We start from the raw sequence: 26641 nt of genomic DNA, 5'->3' as shown, positions 1-26641 counted from the left end.
GAAAACAACACAATGTACTCTAGAAATGCCAAAATATATTTGATAACAAACTACTTTAATAATCTACTTATGACTGCTTATCTAGGCAAGAAAATAGACACCACCTTGGCCTTAGAGTATTACTCCAGAAGGCAGTGCTTCAGTGGGGTAGTTGAGGATAAATTGAGATGAACATCAATTTCCCATTTGCATTACTATAAAAATATAAACAAATATATAAATAAAGATATAAATAGAAATAAAGAGACAGATACAAATACAAATATAAATACTAAACTGATTTTATAGTCAGGAGTGCTGATTTACATCTTAAAATGCACACCTCCCAGTGAACTGTGAAATATGTCTGTGATGTTGTACCTGGCTTGGAGTTCTCCAGGCTTGGATTGAACCTGCTGTTCTCACACAGTAATCAGCCACTTGATCTTCCCGAAGTGACCCATTTCCCTTTCATTGTTAGTTGCACTTATCTCGTTATTTCACATCAAAAATTTAATGGCAACTTGACAGCCTCTCTTCATTAGAAAGCACTGTTTCTATGAGAACAAAACAGTTTCCTATCCACTAGAGGAGCACATTTGTTATTAATATTAGTGACATGTAGTTAGAAGCAGGAAACTCTTGTTTTCAAGTCACAGAAGAAAAAAACTCAGTCATGTGCTTTCAACTTTCTGATCTCTGGACTCCCTTCTATAATTCTGCAGGAATAGTTCATTTTGCTGGATTATTGCCTAATTTTAACACCTTATATAAGCAATATATCCTGGATACTGAAGTCCTATCCACATATCCCTATCCTATCCACACATTCTATATTTCTTACCTGCCTCTGCCTTTAGAAATGCCTGCACAGCAGCTCATGTACTAAGTATAGGCAGTTTCTCCTTTCTCAAATTCAAGAAGAGAAAAATTTCAAATGCAGGGAAGCCAAAGCTGTGTTTAAGATGAAGCTGTCACTTACTTCACATTTTGAACTCTATCTCTGGGACCAGGACTTTTAAAAGCAGAAGTTCATTGCCTGCTGTTTAGGAAAAATGTATTACATTTGAACACAGACATTTGTTTGAGAGTTGTTTGCTGGGATTACTACAGGCTGCAAACTCTTTCATACAGGGCATGAAACAGCAGGGAGTCTAGAGCAGCCAGAAATGCTTCCCTCTGGCTCAGTGGCACTTTTTGACTTTCTTCCTGAGGCTGTGCTGGGGCACTGAGGCTCTGCAGCTCATCTGGGGCAAAAGGAAAATAGTTTATGTGAGATTTCTGCATGGCCAGGAAGCGAGATGGAGACAGCTAATAGCCGCACGGAATTACAACAGAGGATTGTTTCACTGCACAGCCCGATACTGATGTGTTCTGGAGGAAAGTCAGCTGCTGTGTCAACTGTCTGATAGTGAGTTTTAAATATGAACAGGGCTTCTTAAGCATGAGAGAGGCTTACACACACCCTTGAAGATAAACTTCAAACTGGGAGATGAGGCTTCTGAAGAGTACATCATATCCTTTTCTTTTCTTCCAGTGTCCCCATTCCAGCATCAGAGGACAATCCATTTGCATTTTAAGGCCCACGTGTTCAATGAATAGTACTGCTACATAAGATACCTCCTGATTACAAGAACATCAGAAGCCTGGCCACAGTACAGAAGCAGAAGATTAGAAATTACGTGCAGGAGTACAACAGTAGTACATTCAGGGAACAAAAGGATGGCAGGGAGGTGACTGACCAGCCACCCAGGCAAACTTATGGAAATAAAGACACAGGCAAAAAGACAAGATGAGGGTCAAGGCAAGAAAGTATGATTCATCTCATTAGTTCTCCTGTGGAGGTGTTCAGGATGTTAAATAAGCAGAGTGAATAGTAACTGATTTGATAAAGGCTCCTCCAAGATCCTCTACCAAGCAATCATAAAGAACCTCAGCTATCACAGATAAAAAGGAAAAGACCACTTGTAATTTAATGACACCTTGAAGACAGGAAACAAAAGTAGTAATAATAACCTATGTTCACAATGGGATAAGTTTCCCAGAGGATTCACACATTAGTGTTGGAAGCTGTTTTGTCCACTATCCATACATAGGTTTTATAATGGGACTGGATAATCAGCTGGCAAAATATAATGATGATACCAAAGTAGTCTGTCAGTCAAAAGAGAAATTGGTTGTATGCATTGAAGGTGTTTACTACAATATTGACTGAGAAGGCATTAAAATTTACGCTTCTGAAGGCTGATAATGTATGGGGCAAAAAACACCCTAAAGGTAACACAGAGCACAGTGATGAGATTTAATGGGGCTGTTATCTCTAAGGAAACAGGTCTTGGACAGGTTTATGAAAATCCAATACAAGTGCTCAGTAGGAACAAAAAATAGCAAAGTGGATTTTAAAACTTTTTGGAAAAGTAATTGAGTGCAAACCAACAAACATGGTTATGCTATTACAAATGTCTGCTCACCATTTGGTAATTATGAGGTCTTTTCTCACAGTGGATAAAGCTGGGAACAGTATGTAGGGGCAGGTTCAAAATGAATGAACATAAATAGTTCTCCATACATGTATAAATGACCCCTGGAAGTCATTGTTAGAGGATACTGTGGTTGTAAGAAGTTGGCAGAACTCAAAAAAGGATAAAATCCCAGGAAGAAAAATTCAGCAAGGGCCATTAAGCACAAAATTCCAGCTTGTAGCTCAGGACCTCCTTGAACTGCGTGGTAGGATATACAACGTACAAAATCACTATATGCCTATCCCAGCATTCTATTATTCCAAAAATAGCTGCATCTGCCCACTGCCCAGCTGGCCATGATACTGGGTTGGTCTGACCTGTGGCCACCCCACTGGGGCTGCTCTGAGCACCAGTGGCCAGTCTCTATTCTCACCTACCAGATGTACCACCCCACAGCCTATGGAAATGTGGGCTCCTAACAGCACTCCCAGTGCAGAAATGCATCAAAATAACTGCTCCTGTGGTCTGTGGCTGCAGCCTGCAGAATGACAGTATTTCCTTGGGTACAGCCTCTCCATGCCCTCCTGTCACATTTGCTGGTGAAGTGTAAGCTGCTGGTCTGTTGGCCACAATGTCAGGCTCAGAGGATGTGACCTCTCTGTCCCTCCTGCTCTCCCAGGGGCTTAGAAGGGACCAGGAACTCCTGGATGGTTGGTAAGATCATTGGAAGGGGTCAGTTGTTTCATCCAGTGCCTGACTGCTAATTTAGGCATTATGGTCTCACTCTTGTTCAGTTTTTAAACATTTTTCCTCTGTCAAACCACACCAGCATATGAATAGAGACTCCACTGGCCTTAGCTGAACTCTTCACAAGCCAGGAATAGCCAGCATCCCACACTGTGTAAAGTCCCTAAAGACAGTGGTTCTCAACAGTAAATTAAGGAAAAAAACACAACAGCTGGGTAATAGAGCTCAAAAGAGAGGAAGACATTTCAGGTGGCAGACCTCCTCTGCTAAAGTATTTGGAGAGGATTATGACAGAAATGAGCTACAAGTAGTTTCAGCTTAGTGCAACTCCATATGCTAAATCTATACACAAGTTCCTGTGGGTTCACAGGAACTCTGTAAATATAATTAAGTAGTGGTGGGCTTACACACATCCTAATCTCACAGTCTCACTAACAAAGTGTTTGGATAACACACTGATAATGTAAGGAAGTGTTTAGATAAACTTAGTTCCTTATAGTTATCCAAATATGTTGTAAATCCCCACACAGCCCTACTGCAGTTGTCACTCAGTCAGAGACAAACATTCCTATCTGAGCTGAAGGTTCATGCCTTTGCAGACCTCAGGTAAGGGCTTTGCTATTTATTTTCCTTTCAACAGGACTCCAGTACTATCATGATCAAATAGGCAAGAGATGAAATATTCAGGTTTTGATCTGGTTTTGACAGAAGTTTTTCCCTCTCTCTGGGCTAGAGAACCGATGCCAAAGTTAGATTTCGTAAAAGTTTTTAAAAAGCAACAAGGCAGAACAGAATAATTCTTGGCAACACTATTTCAAATACAGCAGCAGGGGACTGGTGTCTGGGAACATGAAATTCTCCAGGCTCCTTGAAATCAATGAATAGTTGTTGCATGATTTCAGTCTCTGGCCCAGTAAGGCAGACAGACATGATGGTTAGGGTACAGGACTGTGGCAGTGACTTGCTGGAAGACTTCAGGGAAGTTGTATAACCTGTCTCTGTACACCAGTTTCCTGACTGATAACAGTAATCTTTGCCTTTCTTAACTATTTTGGTACCTATATGTAAAAAAAAATGAAAATCAATTTTGTAGGAAGATTAATTTTCCTTACGAGCAATATCAGTCCACTAGAGGCAGACTAAAATCTACTGTAACTGCATGAGCTAAGGAGAAAATAAAAACCCTTTAAAATGATCTTACACCTGTAGTGGATTCCTTCAGATGAGACACTTATTGCCTAAACTTGCAGATAGCCAGATATTTCCCAATGTGTTATTAAATGCATGTTGTCGGATCTTATCAACTGTGTGTAACAAGGATGTAGGGTTGTACATGTGGCTCTGCAGAGCAGTGTGCACTAACCAATAAGCTGAGTCTGGACTCTAGGGCTGGACTGCAGCCTTGCATGCAGGGAAGTGGGATACATACAAAGTATTTTGTTCACAGACAGTTGGAATTCCTCCTTTTTTATTCTACAGTCCCCAGGCCATCACCACCAGGACAGCCAGGTGGTCATGTACGGCAAAGCCATCCCTTGGCTGGTTACTCTTCCTGGAGCCCCAGGACAGCTGGGGCTTTGGCTGATGCATGGGGGAACTTTAGGTTACGGTGGGGTGGCAATTGTTCCTGGAGAGGGATGTCCTCTGCAGAGCCTGCTGACCTGTTCTGCCTCTCCCATCTCCCCAATGAAGCAAACTGAATTAAGCCTTGTGGCAGCCACTGTCTCTGGTGCAGTGTGGGGACATCTGGCCTGACACGTGGCAGGTCTGTGCTGCTGCTGCAAGGGTGAGTGGGGCATTGAATACAGCACAGAGCTGAGGTCTGTCCCCACAATGTCCGGGTATGGGCCTGCCCATACCTTGCAGAACAGGATGCACATGACATTTTCTTCACTCCCCTAGGTCACCAGAGCCAGAACAAAGGCCCAGTACAAAAACCATCATGGATGAGCAGAGAATCTAGTCACTGTCTCAGCCTTAAGGCCAAGGCACCACCTCACAGCAAGCGTGACCAACACACCTGCACACTTATCTGGCTGCATAATATCAGTCATACTGGTGTCTGATTAGCAACCTCACAAATAAAGAAGCTGAGGGAATATGAGACATGCATGGATCACTTATTCCTTACCCAAAGCTAGAATTTAGCACAATCCACAGCAAGTATTCTGTATAGCCCCATCTGTTTGGAGCAGAAAGAATGATGCCTATAACTTTTAATCCCAAATTATTACTTTCTTCCTATCAAAAAAATTTGGAGTATAAGCTACATATATGTATTTTTTAATTAAAAAAATAATAAAAAACCCAAACAAATCCCCCAAATAATTCTTGGCAGAACTTTCACAATAAAACAGTAGTGGACAGTTTACAATATTGATATTTATAAACTGGACAAGTCCCTGGACAGGATTTTCTGTCTTCTAGCAACCAGCTGCTCTATGCTTAATATAAGCATTTCATTTTTAGACTCCATATTTCTTGCATACTTCTTTTCACTCACATTTCACACTGTGTTAAATACACACCACAGAGCTGATGTGTCTCCCTGGATAATGCTGCAGGTTGGTTTTTTTACAGAGTGGAAACCTACCAAATAGCAGGACCAACAGAGAGGAAAGGGCTTCCCAGAGCTCCTTTTCCAGCCACCATGCTGCTCCTTCTAAAAGAGGGCAGGCAGCCTGCAGCTCTCTTTCCCCATAGCCTGCCTTTGGACAATGCTTCCAGTGTACAGGAAGGGCCAGAAAAAGCCTAGAACCTTCAGCAGTGCAGGCAAGATGAACTATTTTCCAGCAAACATTCCTTCCTTCTCTTCCAGTCCCCATTACAGGTGTACTTCCTTTCTCCCCTAGCTCACACACTCCCTTGCACACCCTCCTCCAGCAGCCACTTACCAAGATTCTTCCTCTGTTGATTCCCCCTCTGCTCGAAATAGGCACACCAAGAGAGTTGGTTGATAAGTTCCATTCCAGCTGTGAATTTCTTTTTACTCTCTCAATTACAGAGTGATGAAAATATTGCTGTCTGCTCTCATGTTTATCCTGGCATCCTATCACATCCTTCTCACAGGCTTTCTCCCTGTCCCACTGTCTGAATATACAGCTCTGTTTCAAATCAACCTCACAGTGTTCCTCATTTGTTGTTGTCTACTTAAGGTGTTGCTCCATGTTTATGGAATGCAGTTTTACTGGAAAAATTCCTTGGCCAAAACCTTCAAAAGGAACTACTCATCTTGGGTCTATTTTCCAATGCACTTGAAAAGCTCTGACTTTCTGGGAAGGTTGGTTTCCTCAGTCTGGACATTAGACCTCTTTGAAGTATCTCAGTTGGGCAACAAAATATTGCAAAACTGAAATTGCACCTGACCTGTGAAGAAGGTTTGTCCTCTTTATGTTTCCCAATTTTTTTTGCCTCTTGTTCCATCAGATTTTGACAGGCAAGTGCTGTCCTTAGCTATAAGGATATGAAATTATGGCAAAACTGGGTCCTGAAGGAAGTTTCAAAACCATGATGTTGTGGAGTTCTTTTGCTCCAAGCCAGAATTCATTGTATACCCTGTAAGTGCTCAGGATTAGCACGTATGTAGCTGAGACTGGAATTGGCATTAAAGTACTTTGTATGTACTCTCTTCTTGAATTGCAAAAGAATGAAGCAGAGATTCACATATTTCAGTCTTTATTTTTTCTCCTTTTATGTCCTGAGGAGCTTATGAAAAACAATATGCTCACTGGTTTCTAATATGTTACCAAACACAATAGGTTGGATGATAAATTAAAACCAAATGGAGTTCTGAATGTTTTGCTTTCAAGCCACTACCAAGCCTGTATTGCTTTAAAAATAAACTTTATTCCCACTTCGCTCAGATTAGTGGCACTTCACTTTGCTCAGACTAGTGACACAGAGGCAACTCTGACCGTGACACCTGGAAATGACAAGAAAATAACTTTTTAAAATAGCAATTGTGACGTGAGGGATTACACGTCTGCAGAACATTTCAAACGGGAAACGGTGTGTCTCACAAGCTTAGGTGTAGCTCAGCTAGGAAGTGCACAGTCACATCATAAACCTCCGTTTACTTTGCTCCTAATTGGCAGCCCTGCTAACAACATCAACAAAGAACTATTTACTGAAACCTGGAAGCCAAGAGGTCATACCATAAACTTGTCATGTTGTTATACTCTTTCCTAGGCATTCACCAGCAGCTGTTGTGAAAAACAGGATACCTGAGCCTGATGGACTTTTGTGCTGACTGAGGACACAGAGAAATAAATATTCATACAGCAAATAACTACCTACTAGTTTGAAAAGTGAACTTCAGAATGCACTTTAAAACATGCATTATGAATTCTGTATGGCTGCTGCCCCTGTTGCTTAGCTAAGCCTGTTAGGTTTCACAAGTAAAATCAAGCAGCTTTTATTACAATGAATTCAGAATGTCTTCTAAAGATGTGTAATTCACATTGTGTAAATCTGCCTCCCCAGAATAAACTGGAAATGAAGAAATACATTTATGCAAGGTTTAGGTACACTGGCAGTTTACTGTCAGAACATGTGCCTTTAAGCACATATACAAGTGCCACTGAAGTCTCAGGTGCCTCATCAGCTCCATCTCCTGCTTTGCTGACTTGAGCAGGTACTTTAAAATGAAGCCAGAGATGTTATGAGCTGCAATCTCTAAAATTAAACTTCTCCACTGCTAGTGGCTCAGTGATTTCCATATCAAAGGCACTTAGGTGGCAGCTGAAGAGATGGCTTTTCCCACTCTATCACTGCAAGAAGGTCTTTGGTGCTGTCACTTGGCTAGGATTATGGCAAGAAATAAGCACCACCGTAGGGCAATTCATTCCCCTTGTCTCACACATCTATTTCAGGATGACAGGACTGGCTTCCAGAGGTACCTATTTCTGTCTTGACTGTAGAGAACCTGGTGTGACTAGCTCAATCCTTTTAGAAGGCATCCCCACTAGACTCACTGCTTTCAAGTCAGGGCAGATGCTTTTCACTCAGTATGTTATTTATAACATGAATCAAGACTGTGTGGATATAGCATAAAATAGAGCCTGCATTCTGAAGACTAAAAGAAGCGTAAGTGGAAAAGGAATGAATATTTCTTTTCTCAAGTATTTCTGTCAGTTGGCACAGCTTCGTGGACTTGGCTGCTGCATTCCTATTTGGGATCCAGCCTTATTCTGGACTTCAAGTTGAAGCTATGCTCCCACAGGGCTGACAGATACACCCGTGGCTGTGCCACAGGGTACATCAGTGGCTGTGTCACACAACTTGGGAAGCCAGAGAAATGCCAGCATGGACTGTATTCACACCTTCATTGGCAAGACAAGTCTAAGGATGCTGTCCTTGGGATAGGAGCCTGCCTCTACTATTTCATTAGCAGGGTCTGAATAGAGAATGGCTGAAAACAGTTATGTGCTAAGAAACCCAGGGAAGAATTAAATGCTAACTTCTTCCTACTCATTATTTCCTACTTATGTTATTGCTGAGTGTTTCATCCCTGCAATTGTGTGAATATGTATGTTTTAGTCAGGCATCTACTGGCATAACTGAGATGAGGCTTCCGGTGTAAAACAATGCCCTCTATTAAAGAAATAAGTCATCAAATAAGGGCATCTATAAATAGAAAGGGTTGTAAAAATAAATAGGGGAAAGCATCTGGTTTGCAGCATCTTTGCACAATTTGCAGTAGCTAAATCTGGAGTCAATTAATGACCTGTTTATTTTCCAAAAATTCAGTAAAATGCCTTGGCAAAAACTTAATCTGTCTCTGGAGAACATCTTACTTCCTTCCATATGTTCCCCGATCTGTCACAGCAATAAACTTCTTCCCAGTTTGAAGATCCCTAATGATTGCACCAACTGATGCTTTCCATAAAAGAAGAGATAATGGTTCCAGCCCTCTACAAGCCACAATTCTCCATTAAGAGAAAGCAACGCAAAGGAATACAAGAGCAAGTGAGTGCCCTGTGTTACAGCCTCTATTGTGACCTAGAATCCAGAGATTTAAAACAGTTCCTACCTACAATTCATCCCAGCTGTTTTATAATCCCTCTGAATTTGATAGTTTCTTTAAAATTCTGCCATGCCATGATTAATGTATATGCCTTGGCTTTGTAAACACTTGTCCTGCTGTCCTTGTTTTTTAGGGTGCCTTCCAAAGAAACAGCTTAGGCCGTTTAGTAACTATGCATGTTTATGGTTTTGTATAAAACAAACCAGATGTTTCAGAATCAATTTTATTTGGTGTTGTCTTGTCTAACCTAGATTCTGAAATGTATTTGTCCTCTCTTTGAAACAGATTAGGTATAGTATCTTCTGTTATATTATATGTTGGAAATATGGATGTTCTGGTAACTTCCTCTTTCTGATGAACTCATATATCCAACCATACTAATTTAATAGATAATTTTTTTAAAAGAATCTACTGTTGGTTTCGAAGTTAAATATAATAAAACAGACTAGTCCACATGATTCAAATATTTAATAATTTAAATTTATACTGCATTTAAGTGCTCTACTGAAACCAGACCATAATCAAATTTTCAGTTTGGTTCTGAAACAAAAGCACTTGGAGCTGTTAGGGATAGGCAGAGACTGCAAATGTAATTACAAAAATACTCATCTGCCAAGCTGATATAAAACTATGTTTCTGATTCTCTGTGGACTAATATTTCTTTATGTTCAGGACTGATGGAGTGGGTCAGGTCAGGATGATGAGTGGGTCAAGCCATCCTTACATCAGAATTCAGGGTGTTTCTGTTGATTTTAGAGAAGTTCTTTATTTTCCTCAAAGTGACTGGCAGGAAAACAAATGATCCAAATCTTTAGCTGATAATGAAGCTGTAAAAGTTTCTTCCCAGGAAAGAAACTGGGAACGTCCCAAACACCTCACCATGTGGCAGAAATTCATGAAGAGGCTCAATGTATGTATGTATGTTTGGTTATGCACATTAAGGGTCAGTACTGACATTTTGAATTTTCACTGTGTCTTTTGGGTAATACAATTTCCCAGTTTATTCAAAAGAAGCTGGTGGGCTCAATGCTGTCATGGGGCTTGAAAATTCTCAACTAAGAAAAGTAAGAGAAGATATGTTAAAAGTAAATGAAGCAATAAATAATGTAGAAAAGAGGAAGCAGTTGTGATTTTTACCTTCCTATGATATCAGAAATACAGTGATGCTGAATAAAAGTTTAAATCTACAAATTAATGCTTAACAATTGAAGAGAAATGTGTGCTGCACATTGGTTTTACTTGCAAGTACATGATTTGAGTCACTAGTTATACTGTTACCCAGCAGGCCACCACCCATCATTTTTCTTTAACTACCAACGCCTCTAGCAGCTGAGCTATATATGGTGTGATTAATTTCTGCTCCTTTGTTTAGTGAGCTATTCTGAAGATGAACATTTACCTTCTCTCAGATGGTGACTTCCACAAAAGGAAGTGGTGCTGACCTTTGCTGAAAATCCTCACTTCATCACACCTATCCAAACACCCTATCCCCTGTGACTGGGGCAGGGGCCAGGAGCAAAGGATTTAACTCAGTGTAACTGAAACAAGGAGCCTTAAGCCTCCAGACCTAGCATGACAGCAGCTGGCTGGGGGCCACAAATATAAAAGAAGCCCTTAGGGAGCACAGGTGAGCAGGGTGTGGCACAGCAGTGTGCAGGAAGGTGCAGAGGCAGTGCCAGCCCAGCCAGGGAGCAGCGGTACCCACCTGGCAGAAAGCCACGGCCTCGCTCAGCTTCACACCCGGCACGGCTGGCACAGCTGCCCAGACAGCTCTGGCAGGGACACACTGCCAGTACTGGGTGGCACCTGTGAGCACAGCTCTGGGAGGGTGCCCAGATGGAGGAACTTCTCTGCCTAATGACAGGATGAGGGGATCAGCAGCCCACCTGAGCTGTATCTCACCTACAGCCACAGCATGGGCAACAAATAGGAGCAGCTGGAAGCCATTGTACAGCAGGAAAACTATGACAGAGTTGCCTTCACAGGGATGTGGGGATGATTGCTGTGGTGAGTAGCTGAAGGCTCCTCAGAAAGGACAGGCAAGGAAGGAGTGCTGGTGGGATAGCTTTGTAGGTTAGAGAGAGTTTTGATTACCCAGAACTTGATGACAGTGATGATTGGGTTGAGTCAGGGGGAAGAATCAGGGGGAAGGCCAAGAAGGCAGATATCCTAGTGGGACTCTGCTGCAGACCACCCAAACAGGATGAAGAGTCAGAAAAAATATTCTATAAGCAGCTGAGAAAAGTTTCACAATCACTAGTCCTTGTTCTAAGGGGGGACTTCTGCTCACCAGACATCTGGAAACAAAAGAATCTGGCACTTGCCATTATTAAACTTCGTATTGTTGGTGATTGCCCAGCCCTCTATCAAAATATCTTGGCAGGGCCTCTCTGCCTTTGAGGACGTCAACAGCTCCTCCCAGTTTAGCATCATCAGCAACATAGTATACCTTCAAGTTCTGCATCCAAGCTGTTTATGAAGACATTGAAGAACACTGGCCTCTCTATCTTATTGTATGCATGGAGAAACATAGTGACAAAGGACGAGGAAAAGGCTGCAGTACTTAATCCCTTCTTTGCCTCAGGTATTAGAGAGTAAGACCGGTTGTTAATGGAGTACTCAGCTCCCTGAGGGCTTTATTCTGCTCCCTGACTGGCACAGGGAGCAGAATAAAGCCCTCATAATCCCAGGGCAAATGTCAGCAACCACTTAGATACACACAAGTCTATGGGACTGGATAGTATCCACACAAAAGTACTGAGGCAAAAGTTCTCACCGAACTACTTTCCATCATTTACCAGCAGCTCTGGCCAAGTGGGCAGGTCCCAGCTGATTGGAGATTAGCCAACGTGACACCCACTTAAAAGGTCAGAAGGAGGATCCAGGGAACTACAGTTCTACCTCAGTGTCAGGGAAGGTCATGGAGCAGACCATCTTGAGTGCTGTCACGTGGCACGTGCAGGATAACCAGGGGATCAGGCCCGGCCAACAGGGGTTTATGAAAGGCAGGTTCTGCTTGATCAGCCTGATATCCTTCTGTAACAAGGTGACCCACTTAGCAGATGAGGGAAAGGCTGTGGATGCTGTCTACCTGGACTTTAGTAAAGCCTTTCAAACCTTTTCCCACAGCATTCTTCTAGAGACACTGGCTGCTTATGGCTTGGACAAGTGCACTCCTTGCTGGATAAAAAACTGGCTGGATATCTGGCCCCAGAGAGTGGAGGAGAATGGAGCTACATCCAGCTGGTGGCTGGTCACCGGTGGTGCTCTCCAGGGCTTAGTATCGGGGCCAGTTCTTCTTAATATCTTTATTGACAATATGCACAAGGGGATTGAGTGCACCCTCAGTCAGTTGGCAGGTGAGGCCAAGCTGGGTGGGACCACTGATCTTCTGGAGGGCAGAAAGGTTCTGCAGAGGGATCTGGACAGAAAGGGTTGAAGGGCTGAGGCCAGTTGTGTGAGGTTCAACAAGGAGAAGGGCAGTGTCCTGCACTCGGGTCACAACAACCCCATGCAGCACTACAGGCTGGGGGCAGAGTGGCTGGGAAGCTGCCCAGTGGAGAAGGACCTGGGGGTGCTGGTGACAGCCACAGGACATGATCCAGAACGTGCTGAGGTGGTCAAGAAGGCCAATGGCCAGGAGGGTTTGTACCCCCATACTCAGCACTGGTGAGGCCACACCTCCAATCCTGTGTTCAGTTTTTGACCCCTCACTACAAGAAGGACATTGAGGGGCTGGAGTGTGTCCAGGGAAGGGAAACAGAGCTGGGGAAGGGTCTGGAGTGCAAGGCCTATGAGGAGCAGCTGAGGGAGCTGGGGGTGCTCAGCCTGAAGAAAAGGAGAATCAGGGGAGAACTTACCACTCTCTACAACTACCTGAAAGGAGGGTGTAATAAGATGGGGATTGGACTCTTCTTCCAAGAGAGAGCAGCCTCAAAATACCCTAGGGGAGTTTTAGATTGGATATTAGGAAAAATTTCTTCAACAACAGGGCTGTTAGGCATGAGACTGCCCAGGGAATTAGGGGAGTCACCATCCCTGGAGGTATTGAGATGTGTTGGTGGCACTGAGGGACATGGTTTAGTGGTGGACTTGGCAGTGCTGGGTTAATGCTTGGACTTCATGATCTTAAAGGTCTTTTCTAGTCTAAATGATTCTATGACTTTATTTACAATTTAAAGCATTTATTGAACCAAGGCAATCTTTTGGGAGTATTTTTAAACACTACTTCCTAAATTTCAAATGAGTATCATATGCATAATGAAATTGCAATATTTTAATGTTACTCTTTAGTTTTGTGCCTTGAGATAGATGGTTACATATTTGTTTCTGAAGTAACATTTGCAAGTTGGGATTGTAGCAAAATATTTGCTAAAAAAGAGTGTGAATAGTTCACAGACTTGTCAGAATCCATCTGTTTGTGTCTATTAATGGGTACATTCCCAGCTGTGGTCTTTCTAATGTAATAAATAAAAAGTTTCTTTCTTACTATAAATCCAATGGCTCAAATCTCCTTGTAAAATTGATTTATTTCAATACAAATCTGTACTTATGTTAAAGACACCTCTTAAAATGAGCATGACCATGAGATGCCATTTGCATATCATTTCAGCAGCCATCTGACACATAAACGACTCAGTCTTAAATAATTTGCTACAGCATTTTTCTGATTAAGCCGTGGAAGAGCGTGCCATTCAGACCAGGATGAGAGGGACAGGGATTGGAAAACACAGGTGTATTTAGCACTGGAATGAGAGGCACATCCAAAATAATCTAAAGACTGGGACAAATGCTTAGTCCTCACTCCTTCATGCAATGAATCCAACACAAATTTACACAGGTCTGCAACACACTTCAGAGAAGTCCGAACTATGAACCAATGCAGGAGGTTCCTAAATCTTTAGGAATCTTTTTTTTGTAATGCTGTGTGTAATTTTTTTTGTACTTTGACTGAGAGAAATTACATTTCTACCTTTGGTTTTGATTTATCTCTTGCACCATTCTCTTAAGCTATCCTTATGAAGCTACCTTGCCCTTATCCTATGCAGCTACTCTACATTTCTTCATAAATTGCAGCCAACAGAAGACCATACACAAAGACATTTCAAACTAATTTTTGCTTAAATTCACAGGCCTACATATGATCTAAGGTACATTTGAACTATGCTACTTTTCTGAGGCAATATCCCTTTAAATTCTTTCTGTAACAAAACCAATACTCCACTTTTGTGGCTGTCTTTTAAAGTGCTTCTGTATTAAATGACCTGTGAAGGTTCAGTGCCCTTCTGCATCATCATGGCCTGGAAAATCAGTCCTCTCCAGAAAAAATTCCTTGGTTTATCAAAGGACCAGTGCCATTCATTTAGCTCAGGCAACAGAAGAAATTAATTATCCCCACATTATTTTACATCTGTGACAAGTAAAATTTGTGAAGTATTTATAAAATTAAGCAAGCTATTTTGAAGTTAATGAACCTGTCTTGCATCTAAAGAAATACCTACAGTTTAAACAACTTTTTGGTAAGTATGAATTTTAATTCATAGTGTTTTGAAATAGATTATGAATCAAATTCTTTCAGCTTAAAGAAAACCAACATTTATAAGTTCCAGTGCCTCCTCTTCCACTGTACTACAGCATGTTGCTGGATCTGTAAAAATGACTTCTGTAAAAAAGGTTTTATAGAAATCTTTTCTATATACTTACTGTTCAACAACAACAAAGAAAGAAATCAGTATCTCTATGAAATAGTCCATTGAAATGCAATTCACTCTGGTGATTATATAAGCAGAGTATGCTTAGTTTTGATCACCATGCTAGCTGAAAACATCTTGTTCTTTAATTCTCATAAATTTTGTTCTACTTCTACATTGCTAGGGCTCCTGGGTGGCACTCTATTCTTGATGACAACGGATGCCTTGAATATTGCACTGCCTTAACAAAGCCAGCTGTTGTGTCTGATACTGAGTGACGCAGATGGGTTCGCACACTAATTGACATTACTGTATGTAAATTACTGCCCTCTACTGGAATGACTGGCAGAGAGTTTCACGTGAAATGGATGGCTTGTAAGGTAATTACATTGATTGTTGAAGCCTGGTGTTTTCTGGAACCAAGTGCCATGCATTCCAGGTGTTCCCGATCCCTTCTTGGAGCATAGCTGTTTGCTGCACACATATCTGTGTGCATTCAGCCTTTGCTTATTGGCAGTAGAGGTTGCACTAGGATGGTCTGATTGTCAAAATATTTTCCTTTTTTAACTGTAAACAGGATGTGCAAAGGAGCTACAGAAATGCACTTCTCTGGTGAATGCCCTAATGTCAGTCAAGACAACTGATGCCCTAATGTCAGTCAACCTTCTACAATGTCATATTTTTAAGCCTGTAATAATCAAAAGAAAATATCACAAATTCTTAATTAATTGAAAATAATATTCTCAAACCCAAATTTTCAAGAATGTAAGACAGGCACCACTTCTTTAAAATCATGAGGTTACTGATATTTACAGGAAACGGACATTTTACAAAATGAAGTTTTTTCATGGCTCTTCAGACTCCGAAGTTCACATTTTCTTTTTAAATTTGCTATGCAAATGTGTCTAAGTAGAAGTGAGTACATTCTCACTTCATTTCTCAATGAATTGTTACTCAAGGAGATGATTTTTAAAGGAGTTTTGATATATAGCAGCACAAGATTTGGCCATGGCATGACAGAAAAAGCAAAGAAATAAGGAACAGCAAAATAGAACATCTGTCTCTCAAGAAATCCAAGAAGTACAAAATATAAGAAGACAAATGCGAGTCAAAGCACTGCCATGAAACAAGGCCAATGCCTGGCAAGTATTGTACAAAATCAAATTGTTAAGTCACCTAAGTTCTCAGAATCCCTAGAAATATGACAATATGGGACATATTGAAGAGTTTTTTCCATTAAAGCAAAAAGATAAAATTCAGAATTGGGACTTCATGATTCCTGGAACTAAACACTACATCCTGCTGTAGCTGAGAAAGCAGAAGAATAGGAGTCCAGTCTCCAGTGCCTTCCTGAGTCCAGAAATTTCACATGTTTCAGAATTTGCTGGCCAGCCACCAACAGACTACTGATGTTCACTAGGCAGCTGAAAGTTTATTGTGGATATAAATGTTCCATATAAATGTTCTGGCATAGTTATTATTACACATACAGTCACTTGCACGGGGATATGGAAGAAGCCTATAGGATTTCAGTCATATGAATAAATACAAAAACACCTAGTAAGAAATAACTGAGAAGATACATTATTTAATATGCCATGACTGATATAAAGAAGCAATCTTGGAATGGAAAAGCATCATCACTGTTTAATGTCAGACAAATAAATTAAGTATTTTTATCAGTCTACATAAGCTCCTATATATCTTAGAAAAATATGAGCACCAAAAACTGCATCTATCTAAATGTACATGAACTTCAACAGTATTGTGTTATATACTATGAATTGTTTCCAATATTTGGTCTGCAAACACCAGGATAAGTACAATGTTTACAGGAATATTCCATGAAGTCACAGTGTAGAGAACGGACAAGGTAGCAGCCTTCTTCTTGTCACATACAAGCATCTGCAGATGGAATGAGCTGAGGCCACGTATATGTGCAGAGAAAAAAGGAGAAATATTTGTTTACTGAGAACTGAAAGAACCTTGTGAATGCTCAAGGAACCATGGAAAGCCAGTGGCAAAAAAACCCAACAAAAACAAATCAAAACCCAAACCAAACAAACCCAAACCAAACAAAAAACTGTACTACAAAAAGGACTGACATAATAACTCTCTAGGAAAAAGAAGTGTACTTTCTAAAGATTAATGTGTCACTGAAATCTGTGAACAGACAAGCTCCAGGAAGAAGGAGACCTGTCAAGAACATTTTTTAAAGCTATCAAATAGAAACTGACTGACTCAAATGGTATCCAGTTCTATTGCCAGCACCGATTCCCCATTTTATCAGCTGAGATTTGTATCTCTTACTGTCAGGAAATTAGGTAATCAAAATTGAATTTCTTCTAGGAAAATAATCACTGATCCAACTCTCTCTGATGAAGGCAGTACCCATTCAAATACAAAATCTGTGTATTAAATGTAAAACCAGAAGATGAATGCTGTTGTCACCCTAGGAACCTCTCCATGATCACTCCAAATCTTACATGGCAAATTGCAGAAGAGCCACAGGAATGAGTATGAGAAAAATACATCTTTCTCTGGACTTTGAGACAGTGGGGCGTCCTTCATCACACTCCCTTCACAGTCTCATGCTGATACAGAAATACTTGGCAGGTCAAGCATATTGGTATTTTTGTAATTGTACTTCTGGAATTAACTTCTTGTTGCTGAGGGTCATGAGAGCCTGGAAGCAGCAGAACTAACAATGGTGGTATTTTGCCACCACTGCCCCCTTTTCAGATTCAAACCACTGGCCTTCAAAGAGTGCCTGGGGAAGGAGATGGAACTTACAGGATATTGACATAACCCAGAAAACATAGGTGCAAAGAAAAGCCTCTTCATACTTTATTAAACTAATAAAAAACCCCTCCTCCCATTAATAGAGAATGTACAGCACAATTAATTTAATTTATGAGATCAATGACTACTTTTTTGGCTACTACATTTTCTTTAGGACTGAGAGCAGAAAATTTCCTGGCATGCCTGACCAAATGAATCACTCATAAGTCCCTTTCTTTCTTCCTAAAGCACTCCATCATGAATAAAGAATGTCTTTCATAACTTTTCTCCTTGACAAAGGACAGTCTTTTCCCATTGATGGGGCTGGGTTAGGGAGGAATTTGCACACATACATCTTATCAACATACATGAGAATCAGTATCTTGTACTCTCCAGTGCACTGGTGGGGACACACGACTACAACATCTCTACTTTGCTTTCTAAAAATGTTATGTGCATGATTTTAAAATAGAACATAAAAGTATGCCCACCAAATACCACATTTTTCACACATGCATCTCCCATACTCCTTAATTAAAACTGATCTTCCAAAATTATTTTATAAAAAAAAATCCACTTGTTTCATGAGCGGCTTTAAGGTAGATTATTCTGCATTTGCACAAAGGTCTTAATTCAGAATAAATTTCACTAATGTAATAATACCAAGATGCAGCAGACTCAATGTTGATCCCATCCCAGGCCTGGGAGCCTGGTACACATATTTCCTTTAGGGTTTCCAGTGACTTCACCCCAAAATAAACTTCAGCTTTGCAGAATAAAAACTTCATAAACAAGTTTTGAAAAGGTTTAATTTTAAATGAAAACTAAAATCTATGAGAAAGCTATAGATTTGATGGTTCTTTAATTAGGCTGCAGAAACATAGCTGCTCTTGTCTCCATACTGGCATTTCAGAAAACTGTGCTAAAATTCACACAGTTCTTGTTGTGACCACTAGTTTTAGTTTTTTAAAACCCATTTTTCATTTCTGTATTCCCCAAGATCAACAGATCAGCAGGTGCCAAGGAGCACCATGCTTTCTGAAGTGCAATTACAAATTTAGATTTGTTTATTTGCATCCAATAAAATCACAATAACCCACAAACCAACCACAAATTACTTTTGAGAGGAGCAGGTGCATTGCTTTGTCATCTTTGCAATGAATGTGACATTTACTTTCTGCTGGACAAATTATTCTCTGTTTTCTACCTACATCAGATAATGTTCAGTTTCATCTCTGATATAAATGTATTTCAGTCATACTTGAAGAGACACTTGTAGCTGCTAATCAATTTATAAGGTCCTCCTTAACAGTTAAGGACACCTAAGAGTAGGACTTGTAAAGCTTTCCATTTAAAGGTGTTAATTTTGGCTTCTTTAGACTTCCTAGGGATTTTCTTTTACTCACAAGCCTGCCTTATTCCTGTTTCAGTTTTGGAGCTTCAGGTAATCCATTTCTAGGAAAAAATTAGTCCATGGTATGTTGTCCCACCACACATTTTCATTCTACTTGATTTGAGACATTCAGTGCTTCACAATTTGGAAAAAAACCCTGCAACCTCACAGGGGAAGTTCAAGAGTCAGTTTAGCACTGGTGCCTGAAAAATCTGTCCAAAATTGGACAAATTAATTTGAAATGTCAGTCTGAGCAAACCACTGCAGGTGTGGTGGAAAACTTGATCCCAAATTCCTTTTACCCAAAGCACAGCCAAGCCAAAAAAAAAAAGTGGGAGCACCTGAAACTGTTCCCCAAACCACCCCAGGCAGTGGCTTCTGGAGACTCTGTAGCTGAGTATCAGCTGGAACAGTGCTCAAGGGTGCCCTGTCTGATAGGACAATTGCAGCAGGCAGTAGAGAGGATGTCAATGGATAGATAAGAGAGATTTTGTACCAGAAGTGTTAGAGGAGATCAAGTAGGGATTTAATCTCTTAGAGAACACAGAACATACAAAGGATTGTGGGACATGAAGCTCAGGTGAGAAGAGATTTGTCAGAAAGACTGAGGGTGTATCTATGCCACAGACACAGTGGAGGCAGCCTTACAGAGAAGAAATCCTGACAGCAATCTGTGTAGATTGCTAAATAACAGCTAAAAGCTGAACTTCAGAAACTAGAGGCAAAGCTTTCTCTTATCAGAAGAATGCTAGGGTCACAAAATTAATTTTGCAAACTTCAGTAAGTCTCAGAATTTAAGTCACCTGCTAAATTCTAACTCAGCCCTCTTTCTACTAGGTAGTAAGACAAAGTCTCATCTTCATCTGCACATGCAGTTTCCAAGAATCCTATCTGATGATGGGGTATGGTCACGTATCAGCTGTGCTGGAGCTCATGCAGTGGGAGACAGAAAAACCAAGGTTTCTGCGACTATGACAAGTAAATGTTGCCCCAGTGGCAGAGCACCTTCCATTCTTTGTTGTACACCAAGTGAAAGAAAATCTGACCAGACCACCAGAACCTGCAAGTTATTAATTCCCTGGGTGCAATACAGTTAGACCCCAAATGCTGATTTGCTCAAAATGTTGTGCAACAGCAGCTACTGAGAGTCATAATTTGAATACTAAAGTAGATAATTCAAGTTCTAACTCTCAAGAGCTGATATTCTTGGGGTCCAGTCTCACTTTGCCTCTTGCTTCTATCTGTAAAATGGGAACAAGTAACCTTGAAGCTTCAAGGAACAACTGAAACATTAATGTTATGACATATGCAAGCACCAGGCTCATGAACAGTTGAGGAAATTTATAATTCAGTGCCTAGTCCAGTATTTCAGAAAGCTGCAGTACAGAAGGCTCTAAGTTAAGAGATTCAGCAACAGGGATCATCACTTTCTGCAGTAAATGAGGCTGAAAAATTCTGAGCAACAAAAAGGGTGAGGTGATTGTGCCAGTCAATCACGTCAGTCATGACAATCCTACCCTACGAGGGGGGCTGTGCAATACAGCAAAAGGGGTCCTTAACACTGATGTTTCCTGACTCCCAAGTGCTGAATTTAAAAACAAAATTAAAATTTAATTTTATTTTAGTGTATAGTAACTGAAAGAATGCCGGATAGAAGGTGTCACTTTTCCCTTACGTTCAAGGAATGTAAGAACTGCAACTTGTGTTTTACTGTAACAGGTGATCATTATTTGAACAGGGATCTCAGAATTACTTTAGGTGATCACTGTAGGAGGATTTGCTAAATACCTGAGTCAAATTCCTTAAACAATGGTTTTCAATAATGGCAAAGTGGTTCAGGATTACATTAAACCAAAAGTATTTTATACAACCTTTCAGGTAAATAGGAGCCCACAGGGAGTTAAAATTCTGCTACATTTCCCATTCACTTTGTCAATTCCAAATTAAACCATAAGCATAGTGGAAACAGTGTAAAATACCTCTGCAAAACTTACAAAAAGCCCAAACAACCCCTGAGGGTGCAATTTTTGGCACTGTAGAGGGTACACCCATTGTTTGAAAAACAAATCCCAGTCAGTGAATCAGAAAAAGTGACTAAGAGCTGCTGGGCACCCCGGATCTGTCCTGAATAAGAGACTGTATGGAGCAGCCCTGTCCAGGAGCATGCCAGGAGCCAGGCTGCTGCTCATCACCTCTGCTGCAAAGGGTGAGCGAGGGAAGGAAGAAAGGAGCACACTGTAGCAGTCTTTTTATGCACAACCTACTTTTCCACAGCAACCCAGCCATGCTCTCTGCCTCTTTGGGAGCAGCTGAGTCAAAATTCAGCTCTCTCCTTGCTCTAGCCAGGATTCAGCTCCTTTCTTCAGCTCACACCCCTGCTGCCCAACAGTGTCCTGCTGCCCTCTGCTCCAGCCTGGATGCCAGAGTGGAAACTCTTCCCAAGGAGCACTGGGGAAAGCTCTGAGTAACCTGCTCTGCTCCCAGTGATGATCCTGCTCTGAGCTGGAGACTATACTGGAGAATTCCCAACATTTCATGCAACCCTAATGAGTATGTGATTTTTATGAATTACAAAAATGTGCTTGCTTTCTTTACAGGTGTATCTTGGGCAACTGGTGTCCTGATCCTTAACAAATAGATAAAAGACTAAAAGCAAGCCAAAAGAGCAACTATGTAAGTGCCTGCAAAAGTATCATCACAGCAAGGATTTAATCACAAGTTTTTATTTGGCTTGACAGTTAGAATATGACAGCACACTAATGATTAAAACTGCATTTAGTTTTGAGCATTGCTCTTGAACATTAGTTACCAGTTACACTGCTGCTCTGACTGTCAGTCAGAGCTGAACTACAACGCCAACTTTGAGGAAAAAGACGGAACTTGTATAACTATCTACCTGGCTGGGATCAGATCTATTGCAATGGAGAAGAAGCTGGGCTGGCAACCAGCAAATAGTTGACACATTTAGATCAGCCTAAATTTCCTGCCTTCTCATTAACAAAAGCTGGAAGAAGAGACCAAGGAATATATGCTGCAGCTATGCAGGTCAGCACAACAAACAAATATAAAAACAAGGACAAAAATGCCAGAGACAGAAAAGCAACAGAATAAGAGGACATATCTGGCACCAACAGACATTTGTACACATTTCATTATGTCGTCAGATAAGTAATTTAATTAAACAGCAAGTGTATCAGTGTCTTACCAGAGTATTATGAATAGCACTTAAATTATGGCAGTGCATAAACCCAGGACATTAGTATTCTATCCACCTTAAATAAAAATTTTTGACTCCATCAATTTTAATACCCAGTTGCTTTAAGAAGTTGGCTACAGTATGATGGCAGCCTGCCCAGGTTCTTTGCTCAATCAAGCAATAGTTGTCTTTGACCAAAAAAGAAAAAAATAGCCAACAGTATCCATGCTGAATGTCTGCTGGCATCTGCTATCAAAATAGGAAAAAGGGACTTAAAAGAAAATTGAAAACTTAAAAGTTTAGTATTTTTGTTAACCATAATATTACAAAATAGGTCGTTTTAGTAATTCATTATTGAAGCTACCCAGTTTAGATTAATTTTTCAAAAAAACTACCATGCAATTTTTATCTATTACTTTACTTGTATGTACATAAGAACTAACGTGCTGTAGACATAGTCAGAAAACCTGCATAATTTACCTCTGTATTATACAACACAGCATGTCACAGTGCCCTAGGCAAGGTCACTAAACTCCTAACAATGCTGTAGTATGTGACAGAGGAATCCCTCTTTACAAATTACACTTCATTATACATGATCCTGCTCATAAATCTTGATGTATCGTTTTCTAGTATATTAACTCTACTTTGCACTTGCATGTACATGATATTCCAATCTAGAACTTCTAATTCACAGAGTACTTTACAAATACACACTGGATGTATGCTTATGTGCATAAAGCTACTGTGCTGCTGCAATAGCAGTGCTCTAAATGAGACCCGACCTCCTGGAGCACCTGCCCTGCTCTGTGCCCTTCTGGTCCCCACCTGGGGATGGAAAAGCTGCAGGAGGCCGGTTTTCCAGAACAGGTAGGTGACCTGCAGCTATAGAAGCATCTGAAATGAAACAGACCATTTTTCTTTGGGAGTTGTGGTACTTCTGACATGCAAACCCTGTGAGGGACCAACCTGCTTGGTTAGACTTAGAACACTGATCGGAGGAGCAGGTGAGCCTGTTTCCCGGAGGCAAAGCCAACTCTCTTCGTTTCGGAGACGCTCAGAAGGTGCCTCTGACACGGAGCGAGGGGAGGCTTAGCCCCGCGCCCGAGTGCGTGTGTGAGCAGCCCGCGCTGCCCGCCGGCTCCCGGGCAGGTGCTGCCTGCAGGGGCCGTGGGCTGCGACCCGCCTGCCCCGCAGCCCGACCCGCCCGCACGCTGCCCGCCGCCTTCCTGCCGGCAGCTGCCCGTCCCGCCCGGCCGAAGCCGCGGGCTCTCCCCGCTCCGGCAGCGGAGATGGTGCCCCCATGCCTCCCTGGAGAGGGACCCCTCCGCGCCGCCGGGGCCAGGGCGTCCCCCGGGGCGTCCCCTCAGCGTCCCCGGGCAGGTAGCGGCGGCCGCGGCGCGGCGGGGACTGACCTGCGAGCCGCCGCTCCCGGACATTCCTCCACAGCAAGTCCCAGGCTTTGGCGGTGGAGTCCCGCAGCTGCTCGCTCAGCGACCTCCGGAGCTGCGCCTTGGCCGGGCGGCGCTGGCTGCTCATCCTCGTCGGCTCCGCATGCCGCCCCGGGCAGCCCCGCTCAGCGCCCGCTCTCCTCGCCGGGGACGGGCGGCGGCGCCCACACGGGGCCGCGGGGCAGCCCCGCCGCGCCGCAACCGCGTCACCGCCGCCCCGGGCGGGCGGCCCTTCCTTCACCTGAGCGCCGCCCGCCCCGGCCCCCGGGGCAGCGCTCCCGCCGCCAGCCTCCCTGCCTCCCTCAGCGCCCCGTCCCGCGCCCGCCGCTCTCCGCCCTCCTTTCCTCCCCCGCGCTGCGGCCCCCGCGGGGCGGGGAAGGTGCCCCGGGCTCCGGCCCGGCTCCTGTCCTGACCGGGACCCCGGGCCCTCGGGCTCGGGCACCACCGACGGACCGGGACCCCGCGCCTAAATTCCGTGACCCCGCTTGTGCCCGTGGGCCTCATTTGGGAACTGTCCGGCCAAGCCCCCGCGGCTGCCCTGCTGTCAGCTCCCGCTGCCGCCGCTGCGCTCCCTGGACAGCGACCGGAGCTGCCCGCCGCCACCCCAGCCGTGCCGCCCCAGCGCTGCGAACGCTGCTCCGGGGACAGGTCACCCGCCACGAGGTGACAGAAAACCTGGCTGGCAACGGGATGCCTTTTTCACGGGAGGCTGTAATAGGTGCTTCGCCCATGCTTCAACTTTTGCGGAAAGAAAACTAGGATTTTTTTTTTTTTCCCAGAGGCCTAGGTTCACCAACTCTCCACCCAAGATCAAGCCATAGTCCTTGCAAAACAGCCTCTCCAGTTTCTTTCCCACTTTCTCTGCATTCCACCCACTTACTCTCCACCTCCTTCCCCCTGCGTGATTTCTCTTACAAGCTCTTGCGCTTTTGAAAAGGTTTCAAAATTAAACCCTGGCAGACACTTTTTGCACACTTTACAGACTAAAATGAATCCTGATTTCTTCATCCATAGGCTAGCCAGAAAGTAATAGCAGGGCCCTTATCCCATTTAGGAAAACCATTTTGTGTCTCTGCTTCTTCTGTGCTCTGGGAAATACTGTTTTAACAGTGTCCCCTTCCCTATCCTGGATGTTCCTCCAGCAGTCTGATAGCTGAGAAGGACAATGGCTGCTTCATTCCATTTAGTCACAATCAATTACTTACTGCTTGCTCTTTTGGCAGAGTATTTGTGATGTGCAAAGCAGAGGCTGATGTTCCTGCAAAGTGAGTGCCCTACTCTGAAAGAGCTGCGTGCTCAGGTAAAGCAGTCATGTTAAATATTATCGATATCCCCATCTTGTTTGGATTTAAACTGTAACTGCAATGTCAGAAGCTAAAAGCAACAGACAGATGTATTCCATGTTACCACTGTTAATAATGTCTTCTGCTTACTCTGTGGTGTGAATTTGTATTCCTTTGTCCCTGTTCTTAAGAGGTTCATCTAAAAAGGTTCATCTTAAACTACTCTACTTTAGCTGATGTAGTGGAGACAATGTGCTTGTCTGGAACTTTTACAGATGTTGTATGTCACTTCTCTGCCTGCAATTCCAGTGTCCTCCAAATGACTGGACAAACACTTTTGAGAAAAGGGATGCCTTCCAGGGATGGATGCATTCAAGATCTGGAAGGGAGACAGCATAATTATGTAAATACTCCCACATCCCATGACCCAGAGCAAACACCTGCTGATGTTAATGGGAGAAGAGAGGATTATGGTTCCTACAATCAGCTCCTCTGCCCAGTAAATCTGCCTCTGACCTCTGCCTCTCTTTATTTAATCTCTCACCAACACAGCCATTACCAGTACATAAGACCTACTATGCCTGTTTACTGCCACAGGCTTTTATCAGTTAGGAACCAGGCAGAGATGAGAAATTAATTCCTGATACTGTACTCAGCTGCCCTATAAAGATGAGCCATGACACACAGTCTAAAAGTGAAATAATAAACTCAGTTCTGAAGGTTTTGTATCATACTGCTGTGTCACCACCCACAAACGTCAGTCAGTACTGCAACCTTCAGCAGTGCTCTTCTGGCAGCCACACTTGGATGCACCAACTTAGAGTGCCCTGCCTGTCTGGAAGATAGATATCCCTTTCTTCAGCAGCTGTCTGCCATGGCCAGAATGCAGCACTCAAACAAAAGATATTGTCTTCCCTTCTGCAGCATTTTTGAAGATCTTGCTTTATCAAAAATATCCCTAGACTTCCAGGTTTACTGAAAGCAGCTAATTAGTGACTAGATAGTGGCAATTGCTAATCCCATGTTATCTCACCATGAGTTACTCAGATAAACTGCAGTTATATGGCTGTATTTCATAATAAGCAACAGAACTGAACTGGCAAGCCTAGACCAAACTCTGTGGCAGGCACTGACAAAAATCTTACTAATTTCAGGTACTTGATTGTGGAAAACTAAATCCAGAGGCAAGATCAGATATCGTAGTTTTCTCCCCAAAGAAAACAGTGCTATTGAGTAATGAGAACACATCTCATGCAGTAACTGGCCTATTCCTATTTTATGCTTTTAATCATAGTCAGCTGTTCAGAAGTCTAATTACCATCATGAGTATTTTTGATGTATTACACCTCAGTTACACTAAGAGCTATTCTGCAGAAGAAGTTACAATAAGAGCTATTTTGCTTGAAGGAGGGTACATGTTAGGAATTATTCATAGGTTAAACATGCTTAATTTCCTTTTAGAATGTTAGAAAACCTGACAAGATGGTAAAATTCTGGTCTCTCACACCTTTTGCATATGTTGGTTAAGTGTATAAGTAGCCAGCTGATCAGTACTTGTGTTTCCTGCTTGAAACATTCTGACATCCAGCACAAGATGGCTATCATTTCTGGGGGAAAGAAAAGGAAAGCACATT

General features: G+C 42.4%; 1 protein-coding gene across 3 annotated transcripts in view; it reads right to left on the bottom strand.

The window, feature by feature from the left end:
- STARD13 (StAR related lipid transfer domain containing 13) overlaps positions 1–26641 on the bottom strand; it is a 246078-nt gene that overhangs the window by 117652 nt on the left and 101785 nt on the right. The window contains exon 1 of one of the 3 annotated variants that reach the window (XM_036403076.2): positions 23689–23871. The exons of the other annotated variants lie outside the window; for them this stretch is intronic. Coding sequence (XP_036258969.1) covers positions 23689–23812 — 124 coding nt within the window. The 5' untranslated portion in view covers positions 23813–23871. Of the gene's footprint in view, positions 1–23688; positions 23872–26641 lie in introns of those variants that run through there. 3 annotated transcript variants of the gene reach the window in all.

This window comes from Molothrus ater, chromosome 2, assembly GCF_012460135.2.
Source record: "Molothrus ater isolate BHLD 08-10-18 breed brown headed cowbird chromosome 2, BPBGC_Mater_1.1, whole genome shotgun sequence".
Taxonomy (NCBI): Eukaryota; Metazoa; Chordata; class Aves; order Passeriformes; family Icteridae; genus Molothrus; species Molothrus ater.
The sequence above is the reverse complement of the archived record's forward strand: the minus strand, read 5'-3'. Positions and strand labels throughout refer to the sequence as shown.